The 26,902-nt window shown below is 47.9% G+C and overlaps 10 protein-coding genes across 10 annotated transcripts; 3 read left to right on the plus strand and 7 right to left on the minus strand.

Annotated features, from left to right (window-relative positions):
- Window positions 1-1,002: 1,002 nt before the first annotated feature.
- On the minus strand, window positions 1,003-1,401 carry FMAN_11945 (uncharacterized protein; the record flags this gene model as incomplete). The annotated part of the gene is made up of 2 exons (XM_041824675.1): window positions 1,003-1,171; window positions 1,229-1,401. 2 exons carry the CDS (start codon window positions 1,399-1,401, stop codon window positions 1,003-1,005), a joined length of 342 nt encoding a protein of 113 aa, XP_041690132.1.
- A 1,115-nt stretch (window positions 1,402-2,516) lies between these two features.
- Window positions 2,517-4,337, minus strand: FMAN_11946 (uncharacterized protein; the record flags this gene model as incomplete). The annotated part of the gene is made up of 1 exon (XM_041824676.1): window positions 2,517-4,337. The coding sequence occupies one exon, from the start codon at window positions 4,335-4,337 to the stop codon at window positions 2,517-2,519; it is 1,821 nt and encodes a 606-aa protein (XP_041690133.1).
- An 851-nt stretch (window positions 4,338-5,188) lies between these two features.
- FMAN_11947 (uncharacterized protein) lies at window positions 5,189-6,643 on the plus strand (the record flags this gene model as incomplete). Its single annotated transcript, XM_041824677.1, has 1 exon — window positions 5,189-6,643. One exon carries the CDS (start codon window positions 5,189-5,191, stop codon window positions 6,641-6,643), a length of 1,455 nt encoding a protein of 484 aa, XP_041690134.1.
- Window positions 6,644-6,935: 292 nt separating this feature from the next.
- FMAN_11948 (putative MFS transporter) lies at window positions 6,936-8,702 on the minus strand (the record flags this gene model as incomplete). The annotated part of the gene is made up of 5 exons (XM_041824679.1): window positions 6,936-7,284; window positions 7,339-7,543; window positions 7,596-7,658; window positions 7,714-8,316; window positions 8,366-8,702. The coding sequence occupies 5 exons, from the start codon at window positions 8,700-8,702 to the stop codon at window positions 6,936-6,938; spliced, it is 1,557 nt and encodes a 518-aa protein (XP_041690135.1).
- Window positions 8,703-9,487: 785 nt separating this feature from the next.
- Window positions 9,488-11,333, minus strand: FMAN_11949 (uncharacterized protein; the record flags this gene model as incomplete). Its single annotated transcript, XM_041824680.1, has 3 exons — window positions 9,488-10,874; window positions 10,927-11,082; window positions 11,134-11,333. The coding sequence occupies 3 exons, from the start codon at window positions 11,331-11,333 to the stop codon at window positions 9,488-9,490; spliced, it is 1,743 nt and encodes a 580-aa protein (XP_041690136.1).
- A 761-nt stretch (window positions 11,334-12,094) lies between these two features.
- FMAN_11950 (uncharacterized protein) lies at window positions 12,095-14,530 on the plus strand (the record flags this gene model as incomplete). The annotated part of the gene is made up of 4 exons (XM_041824681.1): window positions 12,095-12,600; window positions 12,652-12,770; window positions 12,823-13,261; window positions 13,312-14,530. 4 exons carry the CDS (start codon window positions 12,095-12,097, stop codon window positions 14,528-14,530), a joined length of 2,283 nt encoding a protein of 760 aa, XP_041690137.1.
- Window positions 14,531-14,979: 449 nt separating this feature from the next.
- On the minus strand, window positions 14,980-19,743 carry FMAN_11951 (uncharacterized protein; the record flags this gene model as incomplete). The annotated part of the gene is made up of 3 exons (XM_041824682.1): window positions 14,980-17,070; window positions 17,126-19,087; window positions 19,144-19,743. 3 exons carry the CDS (start codon window positions 19,741-19,743, stop codon window positions 14,980-14,982), a joined length of 4,653 nt encoding a protein of 1,550 aa, XP_041690138.1.
- Window positions 19,744-20,093: 350 nt separating this feature from the next.
- On the minus strand, window positions 20,094-22,368 carry FMAN_11952 (uncharacterized protein; the record flags this gene model as incomplete). The annotated part of the gene is made up of 2 exons (XM_041824683.1): window positions 20,094-21,928; window positions 21,987-22,368. 2 exons carry the CDS (start codon window positions 22,366-22,368, stop codon window positions 20,094-20,096), a joined length of 2,217 nt encoding a protein of 738 aa, XP_041690139.1.
- Window positions 22,369-22,606: 238 nt separating this feature from the next.
- Window positions 22,607-24,150, plus strand: FMAN_11953 (uncharacterized protein; the record flags this gene model as incomplete). The annotated part of the gene is made up of 2 exons (XM_041824684.1): window positions 22,607-23,769; window positions 23,817-24,150. 2 exons carry the CDS (start codon window positions 22,607-22,609, stop codon window positions 24,148-24,150), a joined length of 1,497 nt encoding a protein of 498 aa, XP_041690140.1.
- A 286-nt stretch (window positions 24,151-24,436) lies between these two features.
- Window positions 24,437-26,374, minus strand: FMAN_11954 (uncharacterized protein; the record flags this gene model as incomplete). The annotated part of the gene is made up of 7 exons (XM_041824685.1): window positions 24,437-24,631; window positions 24,688-24,995; window positions 25,049-25,594; window positions 25,648-25,794; window positions 25,845-25,948; window positions 26,019-26,144; window positions 26,205-26,374. 7 exons carry the CDS (start codon window positions 26,372-26,374, stop codon window positions 24,437-24,439), a joined length of 1,596 nt encoding a protein of 531 aa, XP_041690141.1.
- Window positions 26,375-26,902: the final 528 nt, after the last annotated feature.

The raw sequence follows: 26,902 nt of genomic DNA on the forward strand, positions 1-26,902 counted from the left end.
ACCCTTAGGTGGGTAACGAAGATAGACTAACTACACCCGGACAGGCCAAAAACTCTAATCGGGCTTTGGGATGCCTGGTAGTCTTGAGCAAGCAGGATAAACTGGGCTAAACGCCTACTAAGATATAACAAACTTACCACAGTCCTTCTGTGACGCAGGATCGAGGCCTCAAGTTTCTATATCTTGGCGTAAATCCAAGCTTCCTCGATAACTGGGCTATTCTCATGGGTGGAGCCCGGAGGTTGGTGGTCCACCATCTGAGACTCGGTTTGAGGCCAATGTCAGCCAGTAGGTGGCATCCATGCGGGACACCTTGACCGTTCTAGCCTCGTGAGTGAGAAATTCTCTGACTTTCCAGTGCTCTGTGAGGTGAAGACTCTGATCCCTATCGACGAGCTTGATCGCTGACTGGATATACAGGCATGGTTGCATTGGTCAGCTGGGCTCCCCAGAGCTTGCAGTTAGACTGGTAACTCTTAGTACGTCGAATCAAAGAGCAACTGCATTTCTTCACGGTTCATCTTGGCTGCAAGCCGACACTTGGTAACATGCTGCGAGTCAGAGTACACTCTAAAGTGCTCGCTCTATTGGACAAGACCAGGACTACAGCAATCTAAAATCTGTCCATTGCAAGTATGCTCCGATCTAGATTTGTGGCCAGTATGTCGTGCTCAGTGCTGTCGAACAACAGGTTGGATGACCTGAATAGAACAAGGTGTTGCCTATCTGATATAGCATCGTACTCAACAATAGGGTGTTACATCACGCAAAATACCAACACTAGAGGTATCCATAGTTTTCTGATTTGTAAAGTATTTGCAAGTGTAATACTATAGTAAGGTATGCGCAGTGGGTCTGTTCCCATCCAAAACCTCCAATAACCAACAGCAGCTTCCAAGCAAATGTTTGACACATTTGTTGACTCCTCATGTTATTCAACATCGTCAGTCCATCCTCCAGGGGAACCGAAGCCTGAAAGGCTGTTGGAATTCTGGAAAGGACTCAAGGAAGCCCATGAATTCCAGGGATACCAGCTCCAGGAAGGCCACCGGGAAGGGGAGTGGGCAGGGGAACAGGCAGTCCAGTGGGGAGGGCAGTTGGAAGACCAGAAGGCAAACCGCCAGTGACACCCGGGATACACTTTTGGACCCCAGCCACAAGTTCGGCGAGACTATATCCTATTAGCTCATGATCTATATCAGGGAATAACAAGGAGTATTAGACTTACCAGACTGCGACATCGGTAAGAGCAGCGGCACCGGTGGGTTTGAGGCTCTTGATGCAGTCGGCGACACTGGTGATACTCTCAAGACAGGCAGGATCGATAGAAGAAACCGGAAGCTTGGGCGTAGCAGCTCCAAGAGCTAGGACAGGAAACACGAGCATGGTAGAGACCTTCATGGTGTTGACTTGATAATGTCCTTGAGATTGAAGTGCTTGTGTTGCAAAGTCTTGATTGTGAGTGTTGCTGATAGATTTGATTGGAAGGGACGATACAGCTGCTTTATAGTTGCCATCGGACACTGGAATTGCCTCAGAGTGGAGTTCAGCTGCCATTGTCCATTCTCCATGATGCTATCATACGCGAGTCTGGGAAGGGGATAATTCGATTCCTCCTGGGTTCGTCAAATGTGGAGTTGGAATCATATCGCACGATAGATGCGTTGCTTTCCATCACCGTATTGGTATAGTTGGCCGTAGATTTGGGTATCTATGTAGTAGGATTAAGGTTTCCTTGGTGCGCTGGGTTCAGAACTTGATCTTCTGGTATGTGACTGTTCAACTTGGTAACTTGCATGATTATCGTTATTCTCTTAATCTTCTGGCTACTGTCTATGTCATAGTCGCCTGACAGAACGAAGACAACACCGGTAGTTGGCCACATATAACATTAATTCTGGTGGGGCCAAGGGATCAGTGCCGAATCCATTTGCCTTATTTACTCACAGCGATCATCTATCTTCTGTATTTCTCCAGGTGAGTGAGAGGTAGTTCATCAATGTCGATTTGGGTCCGTATTACTCATTTGAAGTTTTACAACCTTGTAGTCATTGCCCAGTCTTTAGTTCGCCTTCCAAAAATGAAGGATCATTCACCAGAATGCAAGCGATAGCTGAAATAGTGCTCAGATGAGAGAACTCTGGATGAATCGAATACTACAAGCGAAGATTAAAGATTAGCGCGGCATTTTGATCCTGAGACACCAAGAACCAGTCGCTGCTGAGACACCAGCACTAGTCAATTTACGTGGCAGTATATGAGACATCAACTCCCGACGTATATACGATATACAGAGAGTCATTGATGCTTGAATCATAAGGACCCACGGTACGCTAATCGCACTTGTAAATGCCATTACCTTTGGCTGCGCAGCTGAAAACTCGTCGATCTTCTGCAATTGTGCATGGCAAAATAGCTCGCTTAAGTGAGTTTACGCTAACCTGCATGATATTGTTTCTTGCCAAGAGGCAGAATTCAGGCTTGAAACTTGTATCAACACTAAAGATATCATCCTACTAAGCAAGTACAAAGGTTCGATACTCATCTGGCCTTGCTGATTTCACAAATTCACCGCCCATCGCACCATGAACATATGCGTCACCAATAAGGTTAAACCGATCTGTTCCCTGGACCGACCGCAAGACAAGACAGAAGGGGCTTCCAAACAGCACCACAATTATATCACCAGGCTTCATGGAGAATGGTCCCATTCCCATGCCCCCACTTTCAGTAACAAAAAAGCAACGATTAGAGCTTGCGTTTTCAATTGACTTTGAAAAGGGAGCGGTATATTGTATCCATCTGTCAATACGGCTCCCTTCATGTATGAAGCTCTCAGGAACTGGTTTCTGTTCGAATACAGCTTGCATCATGTCAACAAACTCGGCTGGGGCCGGGTATGAGGGATCTTCCCCAGGTGTAGCTGAGTCATGATCCATGACAAGAGTCCTGCACAGCAGAGTTTTGTCCGTTTCCGAGAGGGGCCGACAGAAATCACATATCTCAGCGAAGAATTGACGATTTCCAAACCCACTAGTGACCTCCTGATAGTTATCAGCTCCATCCGCTGGTTTTTGACCTTGTATATAAGGACCAATAACTCTTCTCGCAATTGCGAGTAAAATGCCTTTGCAGCTCAGAGTTCCCAAACTCTTGTCCATTTCGACATTTAGGCCTTGGCCATCATCTGCTTTAAACGTCTTGTTAAATATTCTCAATGTGGTATCCCCCCTCAGCCGGCTTCCAAGATCTGGTGTCCAGCTAGGACCGTCGGGGTTCACCTCAAAGCGATTACCCAGCAAGATATGCAGGTTTCCCCAAGACGTGATAAGAAAATCAACGACATTCATTAATACCGTTGAAACAGGCTGCTCGTAGTCAGGTTGTAAGAGGCGGTCCCGCTCGCATGCCAGACCTCGTAAGGCGAATATCTTATCCCTGCAATTTGACGCCTCGAATCGCGTCGAAACCTCGATCAATGTTGTCAGTGTGGGTTTCTCGGGTCCGTTGCAAGCAGAGATCGTCTGGATCATTGCGAGACCTGGGGGCCACCCTCTCAAGAGAATGGACCGAAGCGGTTCGTCAACATCGAAACTGGAACCCGTTCCCCGGGCTGAGCTTCCTTGTACAGTAAGGAGAATTGCAACACATGCGACATCGAACTCGATTCTGCTTATAGAGGATGTGCCGCATATAATATCCCCAGTGCTTCTAAAGAGGAAGCCTTTGACTGCGAGCTCCTGGATGATCCAGACACGTGTCCAGTAAGGGCGTTCAAGAAGACTTAAGACTGCCGACCAATTCTGACTCGACATTGGAAAGCCTTTTGCCTCGAAGTATTCGCTGACGGTCAGGTGTTCCTGATTCTTACTTGGACCATCAAATATATCTGATTCATTGTCTCTCGCCCATCTTCCGAGAATTCTCATCGTTCTCATAGCTTCATCGCTCTCGTGGCTCGCTTCACCAAGCCAGCTAACGACATTCTGAGAACGACGGTATATCTCATCCATCATTAAAACCTGAGCGTTTTTGTCTTCAAATGACTCCTGATTTATGCAAAGCGCATCAACCCATAACTTTCGGGGCTTATTTTCTAAACGTAGGTGACGAAGCGCGGCTTCAAGGTTCTTTGTGACCAAGTGAGGACAGTTGTTGAGGCTGATGCTGGGGCGGTTATCTGCACTACCCCAGCAGTAAGACAGAGCTTCGTAAGGATGCGATTCATCCAGTGGTGCTTGATATAGGTCACAGCAAATCGGGGCGTTCCATTCCCCAGGCGCAAGCCTCAATAGCCGGATGCTGTTCGGTTTAAGCGACTCGTAAATGTAATCCATAGTGTTTATGGCATGAGGGGTAATGTTTTTGTGATTGAATTGGCAAAGTCAAAGTATACCCCGCGTTAATCGTTGGCCTCGCTCCAAGGACTCCTAGTAAATGGTGATAAGTCCTACGCTACTGCAAGCCACGGCATAAAATACGACACAAACCGGCCTACAGCAGGAGCAAAGACTTTTGACTGCAATGTTATCACACTCATTTGGAGCTCTGATTTGGAGCTCGCAATCCACAACAGTTGGACCCAACTATCCTACGGGAGTCCGCCTTAAGGTAAGATTCCTCGGATGAAGGGAAAAAGACTCGGGAGCTTGATCCTAAGTGATAAAAGACTCAAATAGCTTGGTATGAATCTAGCCTAGGTTTAGGATAGTCTTCGCTCAGTTTATTTTATTATCCTGTACTAACATCCGACGTTTATTTACTCCCTGAGGCCGGTCCCGCCTCGGATTATTTACGTCGGACTATTCATCGGCTAGAGGTATCTCTGGCTCTCGTTCGATATACTGCCATTTGGGCTCCAGTATGGCTTAATTCCCTGTCAGGTTGCAGCGAAGGGAAAAGTATCGGCAATGACTCCGAGATCAGCATGGCGAGGTTCAAGATGTGTCTTAGCGCCAGCCTTCTGGTCCGGGGAAGCGGGGCATTAGAGTGCCGAGTGGACTCCGTAATGGAGTACCCCTGACTACATCTTTAGCGATAGATATTCAATTCCCGTGTATAAATACGCAAATGCCAAGTCTGAGCCCGATATATTCCTTTCAATTCATATCTTGCCTCCTCACCTCAATCGTATACCAATTTACCTACATTTGTCTTGTTTGCCTGTTGTATTGCCCAAACTACTACCATGAGACTCAGCACGGCTGTCAAATCAGCATGCTTCTTCCTCCTTGGCCCCAGCACCTTTGCTGAAGGTGCGAAAACCCCTCAGGGCTCTCTTCAGACGTGGCCTATCCCCGACGGCGTCCCTATCGCAAGCTCCTTCGATGTCAAAGCCCGTGTCCCAGGTGGCAAGTGGGAAAAGATCGAGACATTTCAGCCTGTTCTCAACGAGGTCAACTTTACCACCGGCAGTTCAATCAAGCATAACTCGTCTCTGGCCTATTTTGATTTCAACGGTACTGTAGAAATCCAAGCCAGATATCTCAAAGAACGAGTTTCCAAGGCCGTTATCAGACCTTACTCTCTCAACTTGACCCCAAAGAAATCTGGCTCCGTTGTCACTTTCACCTTGGATGAGCCCCGGGATATTATTGTTCAAGTCAACGATGACATCTTTGATGTTCTGCACATCTTCACCAACCCTCCTGATACAGGTGTCCCATCAGAGGATGATAAGGATGTCCTGTACTATGGTCCTGGCTATCATAAGCTCAATTCTACGCTCGAAGTTGGATCTGGCAAAACTCTATATGTTGCCGGCGGAGCAGTGGTTTCAGCCCCCGATATCACAGTAACCAACTCGAGCGATGTTACCATACGTGGACGAGGTCTTTTGTACAGTCCAAAGGGAAATGGAGTACAGGTCTACCGATCCAACAATGTCTTGATTGAGCGTTTAGTTGGCATCAACTTCCTCCCCAGAGCTTATGAGTCAAAAGACGTGACATTCAGTCATTGGCGCGATTTCAGCGCCGTACAGTGGGGAGATGGAATGGATGTCTATTGCTGCGAGAACATTCTTATCGATTCCGTCTTCTTGCGCAACTCAGACGACTGTATCGCAGTCTACGCTCACCGAGATGAATGGTACGGAAACTCGACCAACATCACCATCCAAAATTCAATTCTGTGGGCGGATGTTGCGCATCCTATTAACATTGGAACCCATGGCAATACTCAAGACCCCGAAACCATCGCAGGCCTGACTATTAGCAATATCGACATCCTTGACCAAAGAGAGGGACAGGTTGATTACCAAGGGACCATCGCACTCAATCCTGGAGACGGTAATCTGATCCAAGACGTCTTGATTGATGACGTGCGCGTCGAAGACATTCGTGTTGGCCAACTGCTCAATTTCCGCGTCATGTACAATACCAAGTACAACACTTCACCGGGTCGCGGAATCAAGGATGTGTTGGTGCGTGACTTGAAGTACACTGGGACAAAGGCCAGCATGTCCATCTTTGTTGGTTATGATGAGGACAGGACGATCAGCAACGTTACATTCGAAAACCTGGTTATCAATGGGAAGGTCATCTCGGATAACATGCAGAAGCCAGGTTGGTATTTGACTACGGATTTCATTCCGGCATATGCAAATGAACATGTGCACAACATGACTTTCACGTCTACTTGAGAACTCTCGTTACAGGGGATAGTAATTACTTCACTTTCAAGGCTGCGACTGATTCGGTCATTTGGATAGTCTGTAGCATTTCTACTTCTTAAATTATATAGCTGACTGGATTAACGTCGAAGATAAATGATCTATTTGGAAGCAATGGTCCTATAATCCGGCAATCCTGTCTGCTTGATCCTACCTCGTCATTTGAACTGCCGACAACTTACAATCCCTCTTCAAACAGCTATAATCAAAACTAACAATACTAGAGACACTGGCAACCTCAAAACTCTGAGCTGCAGCCATCCTAATCATTGTTTCCAGTGGCAACTCCCCAGAAGTAACCGCACCAGCTACCAATGATTAACAAGATCAGTGTAGCGAAGCAAGCCAACGATACGCGCCTATTTTTCTCTCCGTTTTCCTTGGTGAAGATTTCCTTTCTTTCATTGAGCAAGGAGCCTTGTGCAATTCTCTTCTTTCGTGACCATTGGAGGTGTCCAAGGTCCACAGACTTCCATGCCCCGATGGCGAGCAGTATCGATACTACGACGGATAGTCCAGCGAGGACGACGTAGACGATCGTCACCTTGTCGTATGAGTTGTTATCGGCGTCTTGAATCTTTCCGGTGATGATTCTGACAATGATATTCATCCTAGAATAAGTGTTAATAATGCGAAGGGAAAAGGTATGATGTGAGTGCCCTTACGCATTGTTCATTGTGATTTTAATGGCGTAAGCAGAGCCAAAGACGGTGCTGTCCCACATGGATGTACGTGTGCTATCAATAATCGTAGTAGGACCGAAGCAGTAAGCGAAAGCAAAGACGCCGAATGATGCGGCTGTTCCTTTGACGGCCCCAGAGAAGCAAACCAGAAGCATCGAGATAAACATGCCAATGCCGCAAAAGACCACTACGTAAAGTCAGCAATTTTTCCCTGGCGTGCGAAATGATCAACTACTTACAGACGGAAATGCGGCTTCCATAAAGATCGAGGAATACTCCCAGTAAAGGAACAACAAAGAAACCTGAACGAACGGTCAGAGCTAATTCGGTGAGATGAATGTTAACAAGACAGCATACCTGAGTATTGCAAAACGGAGCTATACCATCCAGCTGCAATAGAATCCGTGCCGAATCTCTGTTCAGCAAGTTCTGTCGCATTCTGCAGGAAAACGATGGCAGCGCTCGTTTCGAACAGCGAAAAGCCCATGACAGCCCAGAATGTCCACGGTAGTTCCAGAACCTTGCGATATTCGAACTTGCGCGTCTTTTCAGTAAGCTTCTCACCCGTAGCTGGATCGTTGATACCATGATAGCGACGATTGGCAACCTTGGTGAAGAAGTAGAAGACACCCGTCATGACATTGGTGAAGATGTTCATAAATACCGCAATCCAGAAAACCCACGCGAAACCGAGTCTCTTGGAGATGATGTTGGCTGAAGACTTGCCGGCAAAAGCTCCGATCTTACCAATACCTAATTCGAAGCCTAGGGTTGAGGCGAATCCGTTGCCGGGAGCGAACCACGATGAGAAGACTTTGTACTGGGCGACTTGGGTGGCGATATCACCAAGAGCGCGCACGACCCGGCCAGCCATCATGAACTTGTATGATCGGGTCTGGGCCGCTCCAGCTACCAAGACCGATCCGACCGAATAGATAAGATTGCCATACAGCATCGCGCCTTAATTCTGATCAGCGATAAGCCCTCCCATTATTCGATTCTGACCTACCGGCTCCACCAATTCTGTCAGTCACTATACCACTAACAAGCATTAGAGCAGTGACCATGAAATCCTCGCTAGCCTCCAAGAGGGAGAATTGGGTGTTGTTGATGTGCAGTTCTTTCTTGATGGTACTCTTCATGGCAGATGTCACACCAGAGCTCCATTGCGACCCGAAGCCAATTGCAGTGACGAGGACGATGGAGGCGAGCTTCCAAGATAGTGGGACTGGCTGGCGACCGTCATTTTCCGGTTGGGTGATCTGCGACTCAGATTGGGCGTGATTTTCCTTGACGGACACGTCAAGCGGTACGAGCTTCTCTTCGTTCGGGAAGCTCTCTGACATCTGAGGTTGAGCCATGAGGGTAAGGATTGAAGGAACTGTACTCAATGTATGAGAGGCAGAGATAGAGCTGAGGTTCGATTGGACCAAGGGCAAAGGACGGAGGATGTTTTACATATTTAAGTTGGTCTGGAAAAAAGGTTTATCGTTATTAGTTATATGTTAGTCTCGAACTAACCACAAAAGTCAGGGTGACCGTAGTAATCAGATTGATAAGATGTCGAGTGAAGACCCTAAAAACCAGAAAGGATTAGTGAGGTTACATTGAAAGTCTTCTCACAGTGAGAGAATCAGGTTCGGAAAATCCCGTCCACCCATGGAGCCACTTTTGAGACCGTTTTTCCACTAGGATGACGTTTCATTGTCTTCGGATCTTGCTAGGCCTGAGAATTACTAGAGCTGTAGACTCCGAGTTCGGCATGAGTATTGCAGAGTTAATTCTTCTGTTACTCAGATGAATGCTTGCTTTTTCAAAGACATTGGCTGATAGATATGCACTTATAGATGCAAATGAACATTAAATATCTCTCAGTAGTTAACTGCCTACCCTAGGTATAGTTATAATATAATAGCAAAATCAAGCAGTATATCTCATAGAGAATATATCAAAGGCCTAACTATAGATGTAAAGATGGATAAATTTATTGAATATGAGTTGACAGCGCTGAAGTTCCTGCTGGCTAGGCATTATAGTCAATCAGGCATACTTATTGCCAGATCGAATCAATGTCAACTGGGAAAGGGAACAGAATCCACGTTCAGATAGGATTCTACGCAGTATTACTCCATCAACCACCAAAGTCCTCACAGTGGACATCTATTCTAATATTTCGTTTTTTCTGCCATTTACTTGCTGAATCTTGCACGGCATCCATGAGGGTCTTGGGCCCGCAAGACAAGAGGAGAACTCGCTCATGACTTCCAGATGCTCCCACGCCATTGCCAACTGTTCTATCAACGTCTAGCTTCTCAAACAACGGGTTGCATTTCGGCTCATCGCCGGTTATGTGATCAGTCAACCCGCATACATTACCCATCCCAGAGAGAGTTTCGTAATGAAACGTATCCTCTCTTAGAAGAACCTCCATTTCTGCTCCGCATAGAGATCCTTGAGTGTCGGTGTCGTCATGTACTGAGCCACATGCAGACCGTTCGCCCGTCACGTAAACCTCAAGGCTTATGGGGTATGCAGACTCCGAAGTATTACGCAAATGTCGGCGAAACCAGCTCAGCTGCTCTAGAAGACGCCAACCATCAGAAAGGATTGTCAGGGAGTCATGGCTTGATCTGAACATACCTATACGCCTCACTGCCCATACAAACTCGATAGATAGGATCGCAAGCTTTTCACGCTGCATCAAGATACGGTTCATGACGCCAAAGGTAAAAGCAGCTCCACTGCCACCAGCGATGAGGATCAGTTTATCGTAGTTGTTCACGTCTGGTAGTGAGCCATATGGCCCATCAATGGATGCCCACAGAGAAGTCCTGGGATTCCGGCTTGCGAAGCTGCCGACAGCTTTGGTGAAGCCCTCATGGGATTTCATGACCAGCTCCAGACCAGAAGAGCCATTGCTAACGATAGTAAATGGATGAGTCTCAAACAAGCGAAGTCCCGGAATCCACAAAAAGCAGTGCGATCCAGGTAAGGCGTTTTCCATTCCAGGCTTCTTGAGCACTATTCGTGTTCCATTGTATGGAAGAGGATAAACTGTCGCTGAGTTGTTAACGAGGTTACGAAGCAACTTGCTCAGCCGTATGAGTCGGTCCATTGTCCACACGCTGAATATGATGAGCATCACCGTCGGGATCTTCTTCGCCCAGTTTGGCCTATGCAGCGCTGTCAAGAGAACGACCGCCACGAAGCCGATAACGTGGCTGGCATAGAACAGTTCGTAGTGCTTGTGTCTAAACACCCCCATTAGTAGTACAAGCATGGCAATGCCGGCTCCCATGCCCTCAAGATCCTCCTTCTTCAACAACTGTACCAAACGACCTTGACGACCAAAATGTATGGTGTATACAAGAGCGTGAAGTGCGAGAAGGAATGCAGTGGTATAGCCCACAACGCGATGTAGGATATTCAGTTGGCTGTGCGAAACTGAGGCAAAGAGGCCCAGAGGCGTGTTCTTGAGGCCAAAAAAGACACATAGCCCCATGTTACCAGCGCACATCCTGGAATTGGTCAATTACGCTTGGAATGTCGTAGGGCAGTGGTGCATCGTACCATCCAAATCGAGAGGCCCAATGATTCAATAGCTGGGGCATCGCAAGCATATTTGAGCAGAAAGCGATATTGCCAATAAGGTAGACGCTGATCATCAAGATGAACCCCAAGGAAGGTCGGCCGAGCCACGACGCCGGTAGACGTCTTTCGAGAGTTCTATAAAATATGAGTATAATGCCGTCAGAATATCCGGACTCTTTTACATACTGGAACACCAAGAAACAGGCTTCACGCCCGTAAGTCGGTAATGACGCGGATGTTTTCAGATGCGGAGATGTAATGTGAATATTGCGCAGCCAACGAATGGCGATAACTAAAAGTATGAGACCACACAGAAAAGCGGCATACTTGGTCAGTGCCTCTTCATTCTTGTCCTGCTTGGTACTTGGTGGTTTGATTCCCTCCATTTTCGACAAGCGGCCGTGGTATGATGGAAGGAGAATGACAGATCTCGTCCTGATTGATAAGATTGCGTCAAATTTCGATCGATAAGTCTAACCTGGCTGTCGTCGGTAGGTCAAGCGGGCATTACGCGTGAGCCCCGCCACATGATCCCAGTCACGCTGCGTGGTCGTCAAGCTACGAACATTCCCGATGTCGCTGCGACCTCTGACTGGACAAGATCTTAGCGAAGAGGGTGTCATGAGCGTTCTTAATTTTTAGCTCGCGCTGGATCCGTTAGCTTGGTTGTTATCAATCTCCGTCGGTTTTCCGTCGGCTTCGGTCCTAACATAGCTAGGCTCGTTGTTTCGATGACAAACCTGATAGGCTGTTGTGGTCATTATGGGGCACAGCAGGGATTCTCGTCGTGGCGAATTATTCACTGTGAAGAAAGAGTCTGTTTCCTCATCCCTGCTCGACAAACACTTGTTTGCTCTGTCGTTTAGTGGAGTGGGCATCAACTAGCTGGGATATTTGCATGAGCCGATTTTTCACAAGCATGGTGGCTTACGGATCCACAAGATCAGATAAGATCATGTCAGGGTAGATTGATAATTGGTTCATCTGGAATGTACACAGCGAATACGCGTACAGTCTTGTACTGCTCAGCGAACAGACCCGAAAAACGCGCATGGCTCGACAGTCCACTTCAGAGTTTGCAGATCGAGACTCAACTATCTCTGCATTCGACCCTTGATACAAGACGCTGGGTACGCGACGCTATATCATGGACGGCTGTCTTTGTAACACAATCCATACCTTATCAAAAGCCTACAACGAGGCCCAAGCCAAAGATCTCATCCCTGCGCTAAATCGCCATCTAGAAGATCTGCGACAATTCTTAGCGCAGGCGAGTTCGCTCAGTCGTCAGGTGCAGTATCAGATTACACCACGAAACCAACGAACCGGCAAGGCCCTCTTTGTAGACAAGGTTGACCTCGCCCCTGTCGATCGGGTATTTTCAAGGTTCGAGAACGATGTGATTGGTTTCTGGGCAGACTCGGATGATCGTGTTCATCTTGAACTTCGGCGCCGACTTGCCTGCGTTGCGATATTTCTTCGATCTAAATTAGACATGCAGATACTGGCGCCTCCTCAAGTGGCTAAGATATTTCCTGGATTGCGGAGTTTCGCAGATCTGAGAAACCCTGGGAGGAAGTATGTTCAGATAGCCCAGAGAATAGGCGGCGAAGGGGCAATCTTCTGGCTTCCACTCGACGTCCCTGCTTCAACGTATGTGATTTCAATAGGTTTACAATGCACGGGTGTGCTGATTCTATGTAGTTATGAGAGGTATCTGAGTGTTGATGATGAAGAAGTCTTCACCCATTTATCATCCCTAAATCCAACATTTGAGAAGTACAATGAGCTTGTACAGCGCCTCATCCTCAGCCAGCTATGCGGTTAGTGATCTCAAACGTGACGCGAGTGTTGTGATATTGAGTTGGCCTACAGACCCTCCTTCGCGAGTACGATATCACAATCTGTTTAGCGAGTTCGCTTTATTTGTTCCTGCTCAAGATCAGCTAACGCTTGTAATGTACGCACTTGGCGGCATCGACATACCGGCTGTGTTGTTAAAGAGTATTCGCTTTCCACAACGACGTTGGAACGCCGACGGAGAGGTAGATCAAACCAGTGCGCTTAAATTTGGCCTACCTGAAAACCTTGTAGATCTTTTATGCGATGAAGCAAAGCTCTCCGAGGCCATAGCAGGCCCGTATGTCGTCGATAGAATCCAAACAGACAATACCGAAGCTTGGTCCCTCAGTCCCGAGCGAATGTCGAGTCTCGAGGAAGTCTTAACGCCACAAACGATCGAAATGCTCGAGACGACAGCGCTGAAGCTCATTTGTTTTGTTTGCCCCCTATGCTATGAGGGGAACACCGACTGGTAGGACATATCCCCGGCCTGCTACAGCACCACTGACATCGGTGTCTCAGGTCGCCATTATTGAAAGAACAAGTGTGGCCGATACTAGAAAGGCTTCTCAAAACATGCAGGATATCAGCTTCCCTCAGGACCCATGTTATTGAAGCCGTCCTGTATTTCTGCGAAAGAGACTCACTTGCCATCCGCCATGCTGCAGTTAAGCAGGCCAAACTGCTTTTACGAAAGTCAATGCCATACTATCTCCACGCCTCGGTTGTGCTATTCCGCGGCATACTCGATAGAGTTGATGGAGACCTTGCCAAGTCGGAAGCGCACATACGCGACTTTCTATGGCGAGGGCCACGCCCGAATACCCGTCGTGACCATGCACTCGAGGGCCGCCTACACATTTCCCAGATGGAGAACAAGATTAGGTGCTACGATACTGATGTGCCGTCTTTTGCCTACAAATGGAGGGCTCAGCAGCCGTTATCAACCCTGGACATGGAGGTAACCTTTCGGCTCCAGAGCACAGCCGCTCGATATTTCCAGTATATAGGCGATTTTGACGCAGCTAGGGCATCTTTGGAGCAGTTTCTGTCACTGGGTCGAATAAAACCTATACCCACAAACTCACGCCGAGTCTTGCTTGGGAGACTATCTGATGTGTACTGCGAGATGGGAGAGTACGTCAAAGCTATGGGGATACTGGAACCTGAACTTGAGCATATCGATCCTAGTGACCGCATCCGACGTGGATTTCGAAGGCTAATTCTGGCACTAATAGAGGCTAGGATCGGGCTGAAACAATTAGATGCCGCAGAGGCAGCACTCCAGGAGTCACTGAGTGATCTGCATCCCTGTCCAGATGACATCAACGACCAACAGCTCTACATAAGAACACTACTGGCATCAGCTCGAATAGCCCATATGAGGATGGACCCAGGTGAAACTATGCTACGCTGGACACTTGCGCTTGAACAGGTTAGCCATATGCATGCGCTCGGTTCGTCTCATGGGTTCATAGCCGCTGTGTGCCACTTGTCCTTGGCCCACGCACAACTCTCGATCGGCGAGAAAAGCGAGGCTCATCGCTCATGGACAACAGGAATGAAGATATTGGCGTGTGAGAAATGCGAATTCTGGATTCCTGTTGTGCCTACCGCTTGGCTTCAGAGGATAGCGGCAGATATATACCATTCCCAAGGCTGGCCGTTTCGTATGATGCTACCCGGAGGAAAGCCAGATGTCACGCAACATTGCTTTCAAGACAGTAGCCATATCCTGTAAGCCTTTGACTCGGATTTCTTTTGAATGAGTCATACTGCTGGAAATATCAAATTGCTGGTCTTTTCATCACGACATGGACACTGCTGCATTAGCAACCAAGTACTTCTAGAGATCCTAGACTATGATGGTAATGAAAGCGCCGAGGGCCTTCTGTCTATAGAGATTGTGCAGGAGAGTTCAAGATAAATTCTTCACCATATTCTATGAATGTCCAAAGGTGGAAATCTGCACCGAAATAATTCTCACATAAAACATACTGCCAGCCAACCATAATTGAAGCATTACATATCTCGATTCAAGCTCGTGGGCGGCAATGAGGACTGCTGAGAAATATTTAACTCTCGCATCTAATAGTCATAATTGCAAAAAGAGTCGTTTCGATCAAGAAACCGGATCTACAGCTAAAGAACCGCCTCGGTACCATGATGTGATCTTGTTCCCGTAGTTTCCTATCGGAACCTCATGATTTTTATCTCGCCGGAAAGGCAAACAAAAGCGACTCGCGAATTGTTGATATCCAACGCCATCCGGCGATAGTCAGCAGGTATCCAAAGCATTCGTTCATTCCCCCGCATAATCCAATCCATTTCGAGGGACAAACCCCATCCAATCCGCGCAGTGCCCTTGAAATCTCTAGGTTCACCAATTGCCAGTAAACCATATCGCGTGGCTACCCTCCACCAGGGCTCCTCGAGTAGCGGGGTATCGCACGCTGTAGCATTGGCTCTAAGAGATTCAAGTTCTTTCTTACCGTAGTGGGAAGTCACTTCCCTGATAGCCCAGATGCTCCGGGATACTTGCTGTGTCAAAAGCCACGTATTATCTGGCGAGAATGCCCAAGCAATTTCCCCCCAATGATATGGAACTTGTTCCTTGACCCAGTGTCCCAATTTACAACGCAGGATATATAGCCCGTCATCATTGGCAATTGCCAATACTTTCCCATCTTCGGAATTAAAAAAGCGTCTGACATCCCCAGCTATTTTGAAAGGCAGAACCTCGGATGCAACATGCTGTTCTGTTTGAGCATCTTTGATCAAGTCCTTGATTTTCAGCACAGTTTCTCTGTCATTGTCGAGACCAAAAAATGACAATAGCATATAACGTCCATCGTCGGATATGGTCACAGACTTCGAATATTCCAGATCCTCAAAATAAACCTGTTTCATGACTCCCGTGTCCCAAATCCTGGGCTTGCCATTCACGTCCTTCATTGCCATTAGTTTATCATCACATGTGAAGCTTACCTCCATAAGGCCCGATGACCCACCGTGAAGAAGGATGTCTGTGCAGGTATCTGTCGCTGTATCCCAGATTTGCGTTGCTTTATATGATGCCGATACTAACATACTGCCAGTAGGGGAAAATAGGAGGCTCTCAATCCAAAGATCTTTGTCATGGTAAGAATTTTGCAGAGATGTTCGGGGTGAGTAATCACTTGTCTGAACCGGGGATCGCCCTTTCTGCTTAGATTGGTCCGAAGCAATATCAGACAAGTCCCAAAGCTTAACAGTTTCATCCCCGCTTCCAGATGCCAACTGATTTCCACATACTGATAAAAATTGAATTGGCTGAGAGTGTCCTTTGAGTACTTTAACACAGGCCCCCGTCTCATCCCAGACCTTGATGTCATGCAAGCCTGAGATGAGCATACGGCTATTTTCTGAGAATGCGAGACAACCCACGGAATGCTCGTCGTTCAAGTCCTGTTTGTGAACCCAGCCTAGCGTATCATCCAAGTGCCAGAGTCGAATATGAGACTCTGACGCTGCTGCAATCCAACGCCCATCTGATGAGCAGGCAACAGGATCAATCTCTTCATCGGCCCAAGTGAAACTATGCTTGCAATCGCCTGTGAATAAATCCCAGATCTTGATCGTTTCAAATGAGTAGATCCCGACGATCTGAGTTTCGGTCAATGAGGCTATGTTGCTGGATTCTCTGATGATTAAGTCCAGACTAGAGAGAACCTCTCCAGTCTTCCAGTTCAAGACGGTAACATCTTGTTCATACATGAATGCAATATTGTTACCCTCTGACAAGAAGAAGCATTGGTATGCCTTGTGTTCCAGCTTCTGTATCACCTTCAACGTGTTTACACAAAGGATAAAGATGGCTTCAGAGCTGCTACAGCATAGAAATAGCCCATCTCGAGAAAATGCTACGTTAGAAATAGTTGGCACGGGGCTCTCCTCTCGATGAACTAAATCACCTGAGGCTGTCCTATAGAGATCAAAATCCGACATATGCGAAACAGCTAGGTAGCAGCCATCAGGAGAGTGACTGGCGTGAAATGCATCAGGATGAGTATAGATCGTCTGGGTGTGATGATCCAAATGGTCATCCATCTCTGGCTTGACAACCATCCATTCAGGCATCTGGTAAGAGAATTGTTGACAGATTACACTGCTCTTGGGGCTAAAGATGAGCCCAGCGCAGTATACCTGAAGAGGAGCTATTTCGATAGCTCGTTTGTGATGGCGGATAAATCGATGAGCGTCATGAATGAAATCGGCGAGATCCTGCACTTGATAGCCGGCCTATACATGAGTTAATTGTCTATGCGCATACTAATGGAGGAAGAGTAGAGCTTACGAATGTGATTTCCAGCAGGCGCATACTTGCAATTGCTGTAGACAATTCGTTCATGAGACTTAGTGCCTCCAACCAATTTGTGAACTTCGACTGAAAGAATCTTAGCAATCTTGTGGGGCTAAAGGACTCTGGGTCCTGTAGGAATTCCGACTTGGACAAGTGTTGCGCCCAATATACGCATGAGTATTTGATAGCACGTAATGGATCGGGATTTGGGACGTCAACCGGGCTGAGAGCACCTGGAGAACCGAGGTCATATATATCATATCTCAGGGTGTTTTCCATGGCCTCAAGGCATCTTGAAAATATGTGCGCATGCTGGTGTGCCTCGCTACGACGGAATATCGTGGTACGAGCTTGGCTCTGAAGGAACTCCTTGGCGGATTGGTGCACGAAGAATATATCTTTATCCTGGAGTGTCAAGAAGGAGCCGCAAGAGGCTATGGCGTCTTTCACATCGTCTTCATCGTAGGCAGCCATGGGCTCGACGAGTGCCGGTATCTCGTCTGATGTTATCGGGCGGTAAGCAACACAAACTAGAGCCAGGATCTGCTTCAGCCGATCAGCTTCGGGAGAATTCGTTATTCGGTTCATCATGGCCTGATAAAGGGCTGTAAGGCTCGTCGGAAACTTGTGTAGCTCCTCTATGACCAGGCGTTTGCTGATCCCAGAGTTGTCCAATCTGTCGCAAACCAAGGCTACCCAAAGAAATGTATCATCGGCATGAGACTGCATATAATTGAAGACTTTTCCTTTCAGCCCCAGGTCATTCTTCCACTTCCTCTTTGCCAGATCATCAACCTTCTTGCTGATATATAACTTGACAGCCTGAGAGATCGATTCATGCTCTTGTTCAAGATCAAGCGAGATCAGCCCTGCTGCATCTGCAAGTTCTTGACTGATCTCAGGCCAGTTGCGACTCGAGACGATCCACTTGGTCTTACATGACTCAGACAGCTCCACGATGAGATTGGTGAGTTTTGTTCTGTTGATTGTGCACTCGTCCAGAGCGTCCACGAGCAATATTGCGTCATGTAGACTCGGGTCTTGAAGCATAGTGGTCAAAATGTCCCTCAGAAGCTCACTGCTGTTGATACTGTTGAAGAGTCTGTTCTTTTGCTTATCGTAGCTCCGACGAAGCTCTGATATCAGAGACGGCTGATGCTCGAGAAGAACATAGATCAAACCTCTTATAACGGCAACGTCGCTGGACAAGTCCTCCTCTTTGACGTTTGCTTGACATAGGAAGAAGGAGATAGGCCTTAGACTCATTTCAAGCTCATCGATGATCCCACAAAGTAGCATTGTTTTGCCCTTTCCAGGCGGTCCGTTGATCCACAGAACTCGACTTGACGGATCATCGAGGAATTTGTTGTAGGCGTCGCTCCTCAGGATCCATTCATACGATTCTTTCAGTGGGTCCCCCTTTTGACTTTGGATTCTTTTCTTGTCCATGCGAGGGTCCGTGACCAATAAGGCGGCAAGACAATCCTTGTCTCTTTCATCTTGCTTACTCTTTTCTTTCAATCGTGCCTCCTCTCTGAGGATCAGGTAGATGGACTCGAGCGACTCAGCTTGTACTAATGCGGATGTTTCGATCGTACCGAGCTTCAAGCGGATATCTTGGTTATCGTACTGTTCTATGTCCTTGCGAATTTGACGTTCTGCATCTTTGATGCTGTTGAGCTCCCCGGCCCAATCATCAAGCTTGACTACATCCCTGAGGATAACACCTGCCCAGTTGCGGTAATACAGACAAGCACTTCGCATCTGGAACACGAGAAGCTTCTTGTAGAACTCTATGATCTGAGTTTCCAAGTTGGTTCTCAACGCGGCAGATGAAACGCTGGAGATATCCTGGAGGACTAACTCAGCCAAGTTCCAATACCACTCCATTCGCGATAGGACATATGCTATGCCTTTTCGATTCAGTCCTGGTTCCTTCATGGGATTTGATAGGATCTGAGGTCATGTCAGCTATTCTTCAAGAGTAATCCCAGACTATGCATCCAACATACCTCTAAGCCAAGGCTGACCCCCGCCCACCCAATTGAGGCTTCAGAGGAGTATTTTACAGCCTTATCCACCACTCCTTTGAGATTGTCAATGGTTTCCATGATATTTGATACACTCTCCTTGATTTTGGCTTGCTTCTTAGACCTCTCAAGCCCGGAATAGACCAATCTCCACATCTGACGTGATTTGACGCTTTTGCAGTGCTCCAGGTTCTGGAGCTCCTCGGGAGCCGCTGCATCGGCCCACTCATTCTGCACTCGCTCCAGGATCTCCTGGTACCCTTTGACGACGTCTGGTTCTTTCTCCTCGAGGATGTTGTAGGCTTTGCTCCACAGTCGCTCAGGTATGCTCGGAGTATTATTCTCCGGTTCCTCTGGAGGCGATGAGACAATCTGTGGCTCGGGCGCCGCATTGGATGGTGATGAGATAGGCGAAGAACCCATGATCGGTACTGTCAGAGAAGATCCACTGGCCTGATGGCTTGATGGAGTCGTGATCTGGCTGGTTGAAGCTGCTGCGGGTACAGATGTTGGCTGAGGCGAGCATTCATTGGCCGAGTCTGAGGACCGCAATTTCTTCTTCAGCCTAGAAAGGTGCTTCATGGTGCAACGTAATAGTTCAATATCAATTCCAAGATTAGTGAAGAATAGAGGAAGGTAAAATTGACCTGGTAAGCTTGGGTGCGGGGAAGGTTGAAATTAGTGAATAGGCAGAAAAGTGCTTGGCAGCTGAAACCTGCATATGAGGCCTCAACCTTATCAATTATGTGATTGGTAGTGGCGTTAGTCAGCCTGCAGCAAGATTGGCAACAACCTAACTGGTCATATCTGGGTGAGCATTGGCTGCGATATGGTTAAGATGGGACTCTCGATCGATCTCTGATCAGCGCAATTATTGATTAAGTCATTTGGTGAAAATTTTATATCTCTATCGCACTATAGATGCGTATCTCCTACAAGAGGCAAATGTCTCTCTCTTGACTGGCCTGAAACTCGTTACCTGTAGCTATCCCAAAAAGGCGACCGACTCCGACTCTTTCAAACCCATTCATGACTGCCGAGCAGGGGCGAACGAACAAAACATTAAAGATACTTTCGCCACCCCAAATTCTACTAAACAACCCAGAGCCTCGCGGAACCGTCAGGACCGAGATACAAAGAGCGAATATGATGGGGTTCCTAGCAAAGGCGTCATCGAGTTGAAGATCAGGATCTTCCAGAGAACCCCATCCTGCGACAGTTTCATTCTCTGTGGCCAGAGCTACACCTCGTGGTTGGCTGTTCAACGACAGTTCTTCCGTTGGGTATCGACTGGCTCTCAGAATAAAATCTCTGGACTTTTCCTCCAGGACGGGACCAAACAAAACCGTCAAAAGACGACATCTAATGCTTAGAGTGTTCATAGAGGCCTCCGGAGCAAATGGAAGAGTCGCTATTGCCTGAATGGCAGTACCAGATGGTGCGCTAGTGGATGACGTGGTATTTCCGCCAGTCCCAGCGGGTGATCCAGCACGACCACCTGGAGTAGACGAAACAGAAAGAACGCTGAAGCAGTCTGTCGCATCATCCGTCCTGATCCAAGAGACTGAGGTATTGACCGAGGCCCATGACCAAGAGGGGAACTCCATATAACGGGAGTGTATACCCGCTGTATCTTGTTTCCAGAGTAAGTCAACCCCTAAGCACCACGGCCTGAGCCCACAGACCAGCTTAGTAGACGATTCTTGAGTAGTGAATTCCTGTGCAACACCGCTGAGGGCCACAAGACGATCTTCTTCAGGTTTGGTCAGCTGCATCGTCGAATATTGTGATACCAAGGCTTGCCAGTCGAGGGGCGACTGAAAGGGGGGAGCCGATGCTTTGTAACGGTCCCAGCGATGCTTGGGAACTACAAGACCAAGTAGTGGAAGGATTCGGTGCAGACTTGGGCTCGGATCTAGGTTGAGAAGGCTCTCCCCTTGATGCTGAAGATCGCGACACTTACATCGCAGTGTTAGGCCATGTTCTGTATACCAGGCAATTCGGCGACTCAGAGCCCACTCCTGGAACACCCATCCCCGAGTCAGTAAATCATTCTTCTGTATCTGATTGTGTCGCTGTGTCTCCCGTGCAGGGTCAAGATGACATGATACATAGAAATGACCTTTTCTATTCCCCTCTTTGTCTCGGTAAGGAAGTCGAGCGAGGCGATACAAATCCCCCCCCGGTACATGAAAAAGACCTTGTGATCGTTTACTTGGGGGAACGGCGGCCATGATAGTGAAGGAAGCATTTTGGTAGTAGTCTGCCATCTTGACGGCCTCGGAGTTCCAATCCTGAGGACTGTCTTGTATAATGCAAAGGCTGTCGATCCAAACGTACTGTATACCCACCTGAGAGGCAACTAAGAGGACATCCGTGAATAGCGGGTCAATATCTTGGAATGCTGACTGTAGACCTGCCACCCGATCATGATAGTTCCGGAGGTATGTACTTGATCGCGGCGTCTCTGGGTTGCTCCAGCGGTGACTGAGAGATACGTACTCGCCCAACCTACCTCCAGTCTCTTCTAACCTGTAGTTAAGTCTGTTGGGCACGGACGTTGATTTATCGATACGAATACATCTTGTTGGCAGTGGAGCGCGACCTCTTTCCACAGTTCGAGTCATGGACAGGGTCTTTGCACACTCTTGGTGACTTTCGCAGGAATCAAGCCATTGCCGTATCCTATCGCATGACGATTTAGATGAAGGGTCTCTGTCGACTGGAGGCAGTCCGATTATATCTCCGCTCGTCGCTGCTGGACTGCCTAAGGTCGAGTAAATGACTAGTTGCAGTATAGCGTTGTTCAATGGGGCTTTGCTTACCTTGATCAGCATGCAGATTTAACACATTGTAGCCATCGCCTCTAGAGTATAAAGAAGGCTTCGGGTCTTTGGAAAGCTTAACAAGCAGTAGGGAAATTCGAAGTCCGCGGTCGCTCTGTACTGCTAAGCTGCTATCGCTGGGTATATCAACGGGGCTTGCTGAGGCCCAGTGGAGCCATTCGAATCCACGCTTCAACAAACTATTTTCACGAAAGAAATTCTTGTCGTTTCCTCCGACGAGAAATTGGCAAAAGTGACAACCTTGCTGACTCCCTTGTCTGACGAGGGCCGTTTTCGTCGTTATCCAAGGGCTTCCAGGCCTAGCAAATGCCTGGATATCGAATCCTTGACACGATGGGCAAAGAATAGCAGAAGCTGCCATATTGGTCTTAGATAAGAATAGACTTTAAGAATAATAAATTTATCACAGAGGAATAGCAAGCGGGGAATGCTGACATTGTGCTACAATGCCTGAGGCATGAGTGCGTGCGGCTGAAATGAAAGTGCAAATGTCATCAATGGCTTACAAGGCATTTTTCTCCTCGCGTCGTCAGCATTTGGAAAGAATGAAAAGACTTTAAAAGATCAAACAAGGAAGCAATATCACGCGTACTCAAAATATGGCCCAAGACAAGTTTCAGCTTCATGTCAACCCTTGGCGCGAGGTACTACTGATGCGCGCTACCGGTTACCCTCTGTTGATCATAAGCATGTTACGATTCACCTTTGCTATTACCGCTATTGGCAGAAGGCGTGCTAAGTACAATTATGCATTCCAACACAGAGACTCAAATGGCCCAGGGATCTTCGCATATCCTCAGCCTGTATCCGACGAGCACTATGTTGACTATGGCCTCGCTCAGTTTGATGGTCAAGCACACGCTGTTGAGTCTCTGCTATATGTCTACATGGCTCTGAGCCTAGTCGACTGGTTTCCATCCTGGATCTTGGCAAGATACAGACACAATCCCGTCTGGGCTAACGGGTGGACGTCAAGATTCGTTATACTAGCTCATGCACTCGTGCCTGCTGTGCACTTAGCAATCGCCATTGCTTGCCAAGTCATATTCGCGGCGCTAGTACACGACTGGCTCAGTTCACCACGAATCCGAGGCTTGCTTGATAGGTGGGAGGAGCTGGGCAGACAACCATTGGAACCGAGCACGCCCCTCCCTCCAGACCTTCCACCGCCTCCCCCTCCCCCTCCTCCTCCAAGAGGTGACTACATTAGTAAAAATCCAAAGAAACAAGAGATAGACCCAGTTGTCACATGTGTGTTGGCGTTCGTCGTCCTCTCAGCCATAGATGCCTTCATCCGCTGGGCCAAGCTCCTCGTCCTACGAGTTTTCCCAACATCCTGGAGGTATCCGGACTCTATCACTGTTTGCCATCGACAGGTTTCTTCTGAGAGTCTACAGTGCCTTGAGGAAGATCGAAAAGAATGGAATGGGCCGGTAGCCGCAATGTTCGAAAAGCAGCAGAACCGTAGATTGAGCTTTGGGCGCCCTACTACCCAGGCGGCTGTTCAGTCTCCAGGAAATGCAACTACTACTCCAAGTACTGCCCTGAGTCACGGCCAACTGAATTCTCCGGGGAATATACATCTTGCTCCCATTCTCCTTCGTGATGGCCTCCGGATCCCGAGGGAATACCAAAAACTCTTTCTCCATTACTTCGTTGGCTATATGCAGTGGGAAATAGTACTTGGCTTTTCCACAATTGGACTTGTTCTCAATACGATCTACCTGGTACTTCTACAGAGGTCCAATCGCGTGTGTAACAGGTAAGTGTTATTATTGCATACGAATCATATACTGATGACTGGCACAGCGGCTGCACTGTGGGAATAGTATACCCTTCTTGGTGGCTATTAACTTTGCTATGTATTGCCGCTATAGTACGCTTTAGAATACCATTTCAACGTGTTATCTGGAGGGGCACGCATTCCATCTGTGTTGTCCATGTTATTGCTTTGTGCTTTTGGATTGGGACCATATTATTACTTGTAGGTCTAGTGCTGATGGTTACTGCGGATGATTTCCTCAACAGATCGGAAAATGATGGTGCCATAGTCGGCCTCAACATAGGCCGTGTTATGCTTGTTGGCATCTGGATAACATTGGTGTACATATATCCGCCTTGGAGAAGGTACTTTAGAAAATAACGGCTGTTTAAGGGATACATATACTACTTCGTTACAAAAGAAAGACAAGGAAAATGAGGCAAGGCTATTGATGGGCTAAAATGGATTCACAATTTCGATGAAAGTTATAGCATTGCCGGGTGGCATCAAGGATCAGGCTCGCAGCGGAGATTCAGCAAGAAATGTTGTGATTGTAAAAGCGTCCTATAATTTTTTGGACTTCTAGCAAGAAGGGATCAAACTATTAGGTATTTCCGACTGTCATCGACGTCGTTAATGATCAAGTTCCTGGCCAACTTAGAGACAACTACAAGTCCCTGCGCTCATCATGATGCACCTGCTCCGTAGTCTCAAAGACAGCCTGCTTCTCAGTGTCCTTGAGGTCCACTTGTGCGACATTAGCATCATCACCATCGAAGATTCTAGCAATCTCCTCCAGAGTAGGGCCCTTAGTCTCGACATAGAAGAAGAAGACAAAGGCGAGCTCAACAGCGATCCAAACCTATTTCTCTATTAGTCTTCTGAATACTACAATAAAGTCAGAGAGGCGGCACTTACAGTGTAGAAGCACCAGAAGTTCCACTTGTTGGGAAGGTTATCGAGAGCGATGGGGTTGGTCTGGTTGCCAATGGTGAGGGCAACCTGGATGAAGAAGTTCATGATAGTGAGACCACGAGCACGGAGTCTGAAAGGGCAAATCTCCAGGGCGTAGGCGACGATCAGACCGGACCAGGCGATGGAGTAGCAGACGTCGAAGAGCCAGATGAGGGCGATCTGGGGGTATCCAAGACGCTTGATCTCGACCTCGCCACCGGCCTCGAATCGGGCGGCAACAATGGTCCAGGCCAAGAAGAACAACAGCATACCTAGTGATAAGTTAGTCTGAGAAACTAATTAGTGGGGAAAGACTTCTACATACCGACAGTGGCAGTAAGGAAGAGTGGCCGACGACCGAATTTATCAATTCCCATGGAGCAGCCAATAGCCACAAAAAGCTTGAGCATGTTTTCTCCTGCGTTGAGTCCGGTCTTCTGGGCCTGATCCTTAATACCAGCGCCCTCATAGATGATGTTGGAATAGTTGCTGATGAGAGCATTTCCAGAGTACTGCGAGATAATACCAAGGGAAACCAAGAGCATGAGACGGTAACGGTTACCGCGGGTTCGAAGGAAATCAAGGTAGCTGCCGCTCTTCTGAGCCTGGTATTCGAGGGCGATGGTCTCCTTGATCTCGGTGTACTCAAACTGCACGGTCGCGTTGTTGGCGTCGCCGTTGGCGTGATACTTGGCAAGGATGTCAAGAGCTTCCTCGTGACGCTCGTGGGCCATGAGCCAACGGGGAGACTCGGGGATCCACCAGATGAAGGTGATTTGGATCAAGGATGGCACGGCTTGGATGAGGGTGATGGATCGCCATGACCAGTTGCTGTTGATGTTGATCGTACCGAGACCGATGAAAGCACAGACTGGAGATTTCCATTAGCAGTTGTTCGAGGTGAACGTAAAAGAATTGACTTACGAGTGGCACCCAAGTTCCACAGACAGTTGTAGATGGCGGAGACGATGGCACGGTGCTGAGGATGGCAGATCTCGGTGAGGAGAACGGGGCAAGAGAGCTGGGCCAAAGAGTTTCCGAAACCGACGAGGAATCGACCACCAAGGTACACTGTCGACTTATCAGCGCTGCTCAAAGAAGTGAGTCGGTTAACAACATACTGCCAAATCCGTTGGTGAAGGCTGAGATGAAAGCGCCGAGAATCATGATGAGACATCCCGTGGCAATAGGGATCTTTCGGCCAAAGTGATCAGCCATAAATGGACTACACCAAAAAGGGTTAGTATTCTGTTTCGTTTCCACCAATTATTTCCCCGCAGATAGAAACAACGTACGCGAAAGGGAAACTGGCAATGCTACCAATCTGGTAGATCGAGTTGAGAATACCGAGCTTGGAGCCCGTGGGGTGACCAAAGTAATCCTGCCAATCGTCCATGGCCTGCGACGTGTTCAACATGGATCTGTATCCGCGTTAGCATGATCGCATCGCCAAGTTTCTGGGCGATCGCTTGGCTTCTTACCCATCGTAACCAGTCGTGGCAGAGCAGACACACAGAATGGCGGCGTAAAAGTACAGCACGCGCATTCCAGGGTCAGCCCACCATTTGACCTTTGCGAGCTGAGGAGCCTCGGCCTGCGCGACGGCGAGGTCCTGCTTCTTGGTAGCTGTACCGACAGCGAAACCCACCATTTTGAAAAGAGATATCTGTATACAGAAATTGGGGAATTCTGGAAAAAAAGCCACAAATGCAAGTGTGATAGCAAAAAGAGTAAAAACCAACTTGGCGCCAAGCTGGACATTTAAATATGAGGAGACCCTGTCAGGTCAAGGTTACAGATTAACCTATTAACCGGGTCCTGTAATTTACCCCAGTACCCCGGCCCGCGAATATAGGCTAAACTGCCCGCCCAGCCTAATAGGACCGCTCTCCCCGGGTATTTTCCCCAGGTGGTGTGATCTGCTGGACCCTTCTCTGGGGTTAGCTCCAGTGAATAGAGGGAAAACTCTTGGAGCCGCATGATTCGGCGGCCCGGCTGCCGTTGAGTTTGTCTGGTGGCGCTCGACTTTTACGGAAAAATCCCCCGCAAACCCGTATCACGCTCCCCAATCAGCCCACTGTTTTTCTTTTACCCACTACCGTATTTTAGAAAGACCTCGGGTAAGTCGCTTACTTTGATGCCATTTTTAAAATCATTGATGACAGCTCGACTTGTCTGT

The sequence above is a fragment of the Fusarium mangiferae genome (genome assembly GCF_900044065.1).
Source record: "Fusarium mangiferae strain MRC7560 genome assembly, contig: FMAN_scaffold018, whole genome shotgun sequence".
Lineage (NCBI taxonomy): Eukaryota > Fungi > Ascomycota > Sordariomycetes > Hypocreales > Nectriaceae > Fusarium > Fusarium mangiferae.